General features: G+C 38.3%; 1 protein-coding gene across 1 annotated transcript in view; it reads left to right on the top strand.

Annotated features, from left to right (window-relative positions):
* The first annotated feature begins 1,043 nt into the window (after positions 1 to 1,043).
* Positions 1,044 to 10,110, top strand: part of LOC107583127 (large neutral amino acids transporter small subunit 1-like) — an 18,869-nt gene continuing 9,802 nt past the window's right edge. The window contains exons 1-2 of the mRNA XM_016269240.1: positions 1,044 to 1,783; positions 4,360 to 4,485. Coding sequence (XP_016124726.1) covers positions 1,198 to 1,783; positions 4,360 to 4,485 — 712 coding nt within the window. The 5' untranslated portion in view covers positions 1,044 to 1,197. The remainder of the gene's footprint in view (positions 1,784 to 4,359; positions 4,486 to 10,110) is intronic.

Raw genomic sequence — 10,110 nt, 5'->3', positions numbered from 1 at the left:
GTTGTGTTGTGAGCATTTGCAGCGCGTTTCTTTATTTGGTTGTGTTGTGAGCATTTGCAGCGTGCTTTTTTATTTGGTTGTGTTGTGAGCATTTGCAGCGTGCTTTTTTATTTGGTTGTGTTGTGAGCATTTGCAGCACGTTTCTGTTTTTGCAGCGCATTTCTTTATTTGGTTGTGTTGTGAGCATTTGCAGCGCGTTTCTTTATTTGGTTGTGTTGTGAGCATTTGCAGCGCGTTTCTTTATTTGGTTGTGTTGTGAGCATTTGCAGCGCGTTTCTATTTTTGTAGTGCGCTTTTTTATTTGGTTGTGTTGTGAGCATTTGCAGCGTGCTTTTTTATTTGGTTGTGTTGTGAGCATTTGCAGCACGTTTCTGTTTTTGCAGCGCATTTCTTTATTTGGTTGTGTTGTGAGCATTTGCAGCGCGTTTCTATTTTTGTAGCGCGTTTTTTTATTTGGTTGTGTTGTGAGCATTTGCAGCGCATTTCTGTTTTTGCAGCGCATTTCTTTATTTGGTTGTGTTGTGAGCATTTGCTTTTTATTTTTTTTTTTATTGTGTGTTGTCAAATTGATGAAGATGTTTTCTTAATGGTTGTGTTGTGAGCATTTGCAGCGCGTTTCTATTTTTGTAGCGCGTTTTTTTATTTGGTTGTGTTGTGAGCATTTGCAGCGCATTTCTGTTTTTGCAGCGCATTTCTTTATTTGGTTGTGTTGTGAGCATTTGCTTTTTATTTTTTTTTTTATTGTGTGTTGTCAAATTGATGAAGATGTTTTCTTAATTTGCAGGTGTTTTTTCTATTTGCAGCGCGTTGAGCTCTCTCGTCACCGTACTTAAGGCTTCAACCGAAACTGAACAATTAGGAAAAGCCCTGATCCAAGTAGCCTATACAACATGCTCAACCTGCTGGACCGCCGAGTAACAGGGATTTCTTTCAGGAAAGGAGACTCTAGAGGGCGATATAAACCTCAAATATAACACTTAATGATGACGCGGAGGAAAGAGGCAGGCCAAGTCAGGAGATGCTTTTGTGTGCCTCTACAACGTTGACACATTTCAGAAACCACGTTTCTGTGAGTCAGAGCGGACACTACGGTACCACCGTGTATCAGCCAAGCCCAATCCGACGGAGCTGAACGCGTAATTTTCACACGTAATAGAGAAAAACAAAGCGTCTGGCTTTGTTTGACAAGAGGAAGCAATGTCAGGGTTGAAGAAACGGAGTTCAAATGCATCTGCGGACCGGGATGAAGACGACAAGCAGGTGACGGAGAAGATGCTCTCCAGTAGAGGTGGGAATGGCAACATGAGCCGACCAGGAGACGGCACGCCTGAAAGCCCGACCGCAGATATTACCTCTGCGGATGGAGAAGAGACAGTAGAGCTGAAAAGAACTATTACTCTTGTGAACGGCGTGGCCATTATTGTAGGCACCATTATTGGCTCTGGCATCTTCGTTACACCGACGGGAGTGGTGAAAGAAGCTGGTTCAGTCGGGTTGTCGCTGGTCGTGTGGACTGTATGCGGGGTCTTCTCCACCATAGGCGCTCTGTGCTATGCCGAACTGGGGACCACCATCACCAAATCTGGGGGTGACTACGCTTACATCCTTGAAGTTTACGGCTCCCTACCTGCGTTTCTGAAACTCTGGATCGAGCTTCTCATCATCAGGCCGTCCTCGCAGTATATTGTCGCCTATGTTTTCGCTACCTACCTCCTGAAGCCCATCTTTCCCTTCTGTCCTGTCCCCGAGACGGGGGCTAAGCTGATAGCCTGCCTGTGTATCGGTGAGTAACCTGTTACCTACCTCGTTAGATAACATAAACGTTAGTTTTACCCATTTATTTCACAAATAAACAATACAACTGAGGGCTTAAGTCACTCTTTTTTCAAATCTTCTCAGTTGAATGGTTCTGACGTTAGAATTTACCTCAGCTGTCATTTCGCGCACCGTTCGCGCGCCTCATCTTCTCAGCGTCTCAAGTCTTCTCATGTACAACATATTTCTCTCATAATTCGGCCAGATTGTACATATAAACGATTTTAACTACATTTGTGACAGAAATGTGTAATTACAGAAAGAAACGCCATGTGTCGACACTGATACCGCGTGTGTAGCCTATAGGAGGAACTCAGTGTGTTGAAAAGGTGATGAAAAATTTCATCATCTAAGTGTGGGAGGAGGTGGCACGCGCTGCTACATCACACTGGCGGGCTTTATGCAAATTAATTGCATTGTTAGTATTAATTATACACAAATTTAGCGACGCTTTGATATTAATTATATTTTGATCATAAATAAGCATTTTGAGAAAATTCAAATCAGTTTTTTTCCCCAGCATGGAAATAAAAAAACAGAGTAATGAAGTTCATGGTAGATTTTTTAAGTTAACCAATGCTAGTAGCTTAAAACATCTTGCATGAACTTCATAATTTATCCACTCTGCTTCTCCAGAAACTCCACTTAAATATATCTTCATACAATAACATACACGTCTAAACCAAGATTATTCATTGTTAATGATCAGGTTATTAACTGCTCTCTTTTTTATAGTTTGCCATAAATTGTGTGTGTTTCTTGCAGTAAGAGTACCAAAATGAGCCATGCAGCGCTACAATCACAGATCTTTGACATGCATGCTCATGGCAATATGTCGAGGTTGTGATTTACCATAGCAGCCATGCAAGCAATGCAGCCCTCCTGCAGGTTTAAACCAGTCAGGATTAGCAGAATTAGCTCAAACCCTCCTTACCAATTGGCCAACAAATTTAAACCCATATTTCTCTTTCTTTCCTTGTCTTTTTCTCTGTCTCATCTTTCTTTCTCTCCTCATTTTTTCCCATTTAGGCCAGATGAATGTTTGATTGGGGTACAGGAATGCATATTCTTTGTGACTGTGAGGGAGTGAATGAACACTGCACACACTATCCGTTATAATCTCGCCCTGTTAGTGGCTTGTCTAATCCTTCCATAAGAACTCACATGACGAGACAGAAAGGGAGGTAAAGATGACTATAGCCATAAGTTTAAGCTGAGCAACGACAGGTTACAGGATTTACAACACTAATACCAACATTTACATTCATAAAAACATTTAGACTTCAGCCCAAGTGCTCAGTTTTATGGTTTGGTACCTCATAGACAGTATTTGGGTCTGATGGCATAGCAGCTGGCCACTGTTCCCCTGACCTATTTTCTCATGTGTTTTAAGGTCATGATTGAAAAGGGACTTCACGATTGGTTCGTTGCATGAAACTATGCTACGTATCTATGGGAGAGGCCCCCTGAGTGGGACCATACTCCTGCTGTAAGGGAGCTTGGGGAGGAACCTCTGTCTCATGATGCCTGGTCTATTAAGAATAAGAATTGCAATGCCCGACAGAGTAATACAACAGTGTGTGCATGTGTGAGGGGACCCAGGCCCTACTGTCCTACCCTATACAGACCCCCTTTTGTACTTTAGGGGTACACAAAGTCCGTCAGGCTTTGCCTCTCTGTTTGGTGCCCAGACCGATTTACAGCTAATGCTGCTTTGAAGTATTCGTTAGTTAATCACATTTAATAGGGAGCATGGAGGCAGGGGCTGGAGGCTGAGGTGGTAGGAGCTCATGTAAATCCCACACAGCTGAACAACCGAATTTTTTTTTTTTTTACTTAAAATTTAAAAAAAATAAAAAAGTATAGTAGGCATAGAGCTCTTTAAAAATTAAATAAATAAATAAATACATTTGTATGCACAATTTATTCACAAAAAATTGCTATTTTGGTTTGTTTCCCACAAGGCTATCCACCCCGACAAAGCCAATCAGTCTTACTCAGTATATTGTGTGACATAGCCATTCAGTCAGTAGGATTTCTGTTAATCGCATTGAAACAGAGTTAAACAGACACAGAATTGCAAAGTAACTGGATTGAATAAGTAAGGCAAGACATCTGCATATGATTCAAGTAATAATTATCTACAGATCTACCCTGTAATACAATCAAACCCCATTAGGCAGATTATTTTGTGCTGTAGTCTATAATCATCCTAATCATTCCTAATTATTTGAACCTACATGTGGTGCTGACATTTTCAAAATCAGACAGATAGTTCTTACACCAAAGTTTATTTGATGTCTGTTTTTCCATTCAACCCCACTTTTTTCATTTAAAAAAGTAGCATGCCAGATCATGCTGCCACGTGTATAGCTGAAATGTAAACAGCGCTTTGTGGTTGACGCCTCCTGAGTTAAAGTGTGGATGACAAATTCTAGCCTAATTAGTTTACCAAGTATTTAGGCTAACTTCCTCTGAGCCTCTGTTGTGAAAGACAAAAAATAATGCATGTGGTTCTTTTTCTCCATCCATCTCTCCCCATAGTGTTGTTGACCGCTGTCAACTGCTACAGCGTGAAGGCCGCCACAAGGGTTCAAGATGCCTTTGCTGCTGCTAAGCTACTCGCCCTGGGCCTCATCATCATTATTGGCTTTGTGGAGATCGGCAAAGGTGGGTAACTCAAATACTTCTAACATGTACACTAACAGTCAATCCTATAACTAAACAAGTGCTGAAGAATGGATGGAAGACGGATGGTGTTTTCTTATTATATTATATATTATTAAAAAATAAGTTGGACCATGTAACACAGCAACCACATGAACCCATACATAGTATAAGTTTGTAAATTCGGGCAGAGGGACTGTATTTATGTTTTCTGCTATGCATAAAGATTTGTATAGTCTCAGGTAGGCCTTGGCTTCAGTGTTTGTTTATTTTTGTTATGGATACAATGTACCGTTCCAACAATTTTCATTACAATGTCGCTTTGCGAGCTTTTAGTTGGATGAAAAGTGTCTGCAAGCTATACAACTGAGCTAAAGTGTGGATGACAAATTCTAGCCTAATTAGTTTACCAAGTATTTAGGCTAACTTCCTCTGAGCCTCTGTTGTGAAAGACAAAAAATAATGCATGTGGTTCTTTTTCTCCATCCATCTCTCCCCATAGTGTTGTTGACCGCTGTCAACTGCTACAGCGTGAAGGCCGCCACAAGGGTTCAAGATGCCTTTGCTGCTGCTAAGCTACTCGCCCTGGGCCTCATCATCATTATTGGCTTTGTGGAGATCGGCAAAGGTGGGTAACTCAAATACTTCTAACATGTACACTAACAGTCAATCCTATAACTAAACAAGTGCTGAAGAATGGATGGAAGACGGATGGTGTTTTCTTATTATATTATATATTATTAAAAAATAAGTTGGACCATGTAACACAGCAACCACATGAACCCATACATAGTATAAGTTTGTAAATTCGGGCAGAGGGACTGTATTTATGTTTTCTGCTATGCATAAAGATTTGTATAGTCTCAGGTAGGCCTTGGCTTCAGTGTTTGTTTATTTTTGTTATGGATACAATGTACCGTTCCAACAATTTTCATTACAATGTCGCTTTGCGAGCTTTTAGTTGGATGAAAAGTGTCTGCAAGCTATACAAAGTTTGAGACCAAGTTCAGTTCAACATCAGCCTCATGCAAAAATGACTCGTTTATTGATAGGTAACCTATTCCCATTACTTTATTAAAGCAATGAAGGCACAGTTAATAGATAAACTATTAGTTAACATAAAATTAATTAGTTTTAAAAACATCAAATATCCTACCTTGATGATTGTGGACTTCTTGACTGTATCCAACTATTAAAATCACACATCATTAAATTAATTTTATTATTAATTTCACAATTAAAATCATGCAAAATAACATCATTTTGAAGATTTTGTGTAATATTTCTGAGCCATTCGAACCTCATACTAAGAAAAATGATGGAAGAAATAATTTTCTTTTATTTATATTAAATATGTAGTTATCATTAACTAACAACCAACAATTGTTCCCAAACTAGCTAGTTTTTTTTTTCAAACTTTTTCAATTTATATTTAATTTGAATTTATATAATTTAGATTTTTATATTCAATGTACTGTTTAGTTCTAGAAAATAATGAAATCTCACTGTAATATATAAATCAAATATTTAAAAAATGTATCCGCAGCTCATGCCATGTTGATATGTTTGTACGCCCATCTCTTTTTGTACTCAGGTTCAGGCCTCATAATGGCAACATCTAATTGCAGTTGTATAGTTGTGGACCGGTCAGTTTAGCAGAGAATTGTAGACCTCCTGAATGTGCAGCCAGAACAGCAGCTCTGATTGTGTGGTACTGAAACAATAAAGCACTGACAGCAATAGTCTAGAGAAAGAGTGAGCAAACAAAAAGAGAGCAATTCAAAGATTTGTAGTACAAGCTGGCAGACCTTACTTCCAGACTTGACATGAACTACAGTAGTTTGTTTAAATAGTCTCAGTCACCAACTGGAATTATTATCAGTGGTTTCACAGAGAGTAACATTTACATTTATGCATGTAGCAGATGAGATTTTGGGTGCACTATTCTTTAATAACTTTTTGGGTTTGGTTTCTCATTAGCTTATTGGTTTAACCTCTCAAATTCAGAAAGGAAAAAGAGGATTTCACAGTCTGAGATTAAGATTAACAAAGGCCCATTCACTTACTGCACAAACAAAGACCTGAAATTGGTATCACTTTCTCAGTTGTGAGTCAGTGAAACTGACAGTTTAATGCGAATGGATTATTAGCTCTTCTTTTCATCTTCTTTCTCCAATCCACCCACTCTCACTGCCCACAGCAGTGGACGTGTTGTGACAGACAGCAAGATAGTTTCTGAAAGAAAGGAAAATGGGAAGGAGACGCCGTGCTGCTTGTTGATTATTGAATATAGGAGCCAGAACTGTAGGGCACGGCTTTTTTAATTGGCCTGCCTCTCCCAAAGTTTGCCAAGACTGCCAGATTTCAGTCTTGCCTTTGGGTGTGGATTTTTTTGTGTGGTTAAATCTCAGAACTTGACCTTCAGTTGATGAGGTTGCCACATGTACATCTCTCTCACGGTAGAGAGGTGCTTCATCAGGATACTTCTAAAGCAGCATTGTTCGAAAAATTCACTTGAACTATACCGTTCAAAAGTTTTTTAGCAATAAGCAATACATTTTTTTTCATGTTTTTGAAAGAAATTTCTTACGCTCACCAAGGCTGCATTTATTTGATCTAAAAACAGTAACACTGTGGAATATTAGTACAATTTAATATTATTGTTTTCTTTTTAATATATTTTAAAATGTTATTTATAGGGCTGCCCCCTAATAGTCGACTAACATTTAGTCGACGAGAAGAGGCTTGGTCAACCAAAATTTTATTAGTCGCTTAGTTGCAGAAAATAAAATCTACAGGAAGTGGTGAGGTCACGGACAGATCGTTAACGGCTGAATTTTGTGCTAATACAGTACATCCAAACGCTCGCCTATAATTCATCGACCTCAAATATGGCTTATCATCTGAAATATGTAAGTAGTAGCAACTTTACATGGCCACTGAATCTAATGTTAACCTAGAAAAATGTGCGCTATTCAAGTGTCTGAACAGTAGCGCGCATGACAGATCACAGCATGACAGATGGAGGCGCCGATGTAATCACTTGCTCTTAAAATATTCCGTCATTTTGGTCATACAGATAAGAGTAATACATCTTTCGAATCTGTAAAGCCTCTACGTTTATTTGTGGGCACTCACTATAACAACAAAACATTGTGCTTTTGTAAAATAATGAAAGCAAACAGGATGCGCTTTCTGCCATCTCGGCCTCTGTGAATTTGAGTGCGAAACTATATATCTATAGAGAGTCAAATGTCTACTTTCAAATGAACCAATTCAAGTGGAAAACAAATATTCTCAGATTATGTAATCCGTATGAAATTTAAATGCAGGCGCATCCACTACTTTATATGACGAGTCGCCGAATTCATCTCTTAAACCGAAAACACTATCAATAGATTATTAAAATGTTAATGCAGTTTAATCTTACTGTTTTTCCCTGACACATTCATAATCATTACTTCTGCCAGTGTGCTGTAGGCTATGCAGGCAATTAAAGACTCATTATCATGATTTAAATGGTTTATTAATAAACGTGCGATTAGTCGACTATTGCTTAAAATAAACAACCACTAGTCGACGAGAAGAATCTTTAGTCGAGGGCAGCCCTAGTTATTTATTCCTGTGATCGCAAAGCTGATTTTTCAGCAGTCTTCAGTGTCACATGATACTACAGAAATCATTCTAATACGCTGATTTGGTGTTCAAGATCAATTTCTTCTTGTTATCAATATTGAAAATTATTGTGCTGCTTAATATTTGTGTGGAAGCCATAATTTTCGAGATTCTTTGATGAATAGAAAGCTAAAAAAGCAGCATTTATTTGCTTTTGTTATTGCTATCAGAGACATCCCAGAATGCATTGCGGCAAGCTTAGTGAAAAAGAAAATCAAAGATGGCGGATGAGACAATAATATAAAAATATACATTAAAATTGGTTAATTTCTTTCGGAAATTTGGATCTAACTTTAATGTTTAGATTTTCATTTTCGGGTTGTACTTGATGAGCATTTTCTTTAGCTTAGCCACATGGTAAAATCAAATGGTTCCTTCCTGGGAAGTTAGTATTTACGAGTTATGAAGTTGTAATTGTGACGCCAGGTGCATTCAAGTCATTTTGGTCAGCGCAACTTCTACAAAATGATGAATAAAAAATGTGCATCAGGTGTGTTTTTGCTTTTTTTATTTAACTTAAGAAGGTGCTGTAAATTGAATCATCATTGAATCATAATTGTACAATAGGTGCATTCAAGTCATTTTGGTCAGCGCAACTTCTACAAAATGATGAATAAAAAATGTGCATCAGGTGTGTTTTTGCTTTTTTTTATTTAACTTAAGAAGGTGCTGTAAATTGAATCATCATTGAATCATAATTGTACAATTATATATTTTGTACATGCAACTTTTTTTTGTAAATGAAAATGTTATTCCATTCATATCAACAAATTTACCATCAATATGAAGATGCAGCATCTATTGTGTAACCCATATTTTCTAACTGAGATGCCCACGACTCAGAAACTCAGGGCTTAAAGAGTTGCCCAATCGTAATTACGACACTGTGGAGGCATTCATGTGCATTCAACTCGTCAATATGATCTTTCTGACATGACTTTCCAATAAAGCAGTTGTGAGTTGAGTTAATTCTCCCCTTGCGAGGTGGACTCCAATGTTGAGTCAGTGTTTCAAATCAGTCATTTATGACTTTCCATTTTTGTTAGAATGCCTCGGTTGTTGTCTGCGTTGACTGAAGACCGCAAGGCAGCTGGCTATCAGTTGGGTGTTTTTGTGTGCGAGCTAGATTACCAAATGCAAAGAGACTGAGAAAAATGAGGCCAGATAATGATGACACCCTCCCTATTCTGAGAGATGTCTGTGGAAATGTCCTCAGATATGTAAATGGCTAAACTGACAAGTATCCTATTTAACTTATGAAGTCTCGGTTTTGAAAGAGCTGTTTAATTCACAGCATCTTCCTCTGTGTCATTTCCTCTCTCTGTGTCATTCTCTGTGCACAAAGCTTCTGTTTGACTGCGTAATAGACTTATCTCACTTAGATGTTCAGAAAAGGTCTCAGTGTGTATCTTAGTGCTTGTGTTTGTTTTGAGAAAGCCACTTTTCATTCTGTTACATTCAGCCGATGCTAAAACGTAGCATGCAACAGGACACCTGGTGGCTTATCAACCATCTTGAACTCTTCTGGGACTGGAGTTCCACCCACACAGAGACGTGAGACTCTGGCCGTTTTTTTTGACTCCACCCACTTATTAGCATAATCATTGGTGGGAAGTTTTTTTATGGGTCTTTTTGCCACTGTGTTGATAATTATATTTGAGAGCTGACAAGAAATGTAAGGGAAAAAACGAGGGAACAGAAACAAGAAATGATGCAAGCCCACACAATAAACACTTGCACAATTGGTGGCTGCCTAAATACTTTTTTTCCCCACTGTATATCTTTTGGAAGAGTAAATATTTGATGCAAATAGGTCATAATTACGGAAGTTCTAAGCGGCCATGCATTATTATTTTTTTCCTTCTTGTTTTCTCGTTATAACGACTTATTTTCTCGTTATATCGACATAACGAGAGTTGTTTTCTCGTTATAACGACTTAATTTTCTCGTTAT

The sequence above is a fragment of the Sinocyclocheilus grahami genome, unplaced genomic scaffold (genome assembly GCF_001515645.1).
Source record: "Sinocyclocheilus grahami isolate Dianchi unplaced genomic scaffold, SAMN03320097.WGS_v1.1 scaffold50.1, whole genome shotgun sequence".
In the NCBI taxonomy this organism is placed as follows: domain Eukaryota; kingdom Metazoa; phylum Chordata; class Actinopteri; order Cypriniformes; family Cyprinidae; genus Sinocyclocheilus; species Sinocyclocheilus grahami.
Note: the sequence above shows the minus strand (reverse complement) of the source record. Positions and strands in the feature narration are given on the sequence as shown.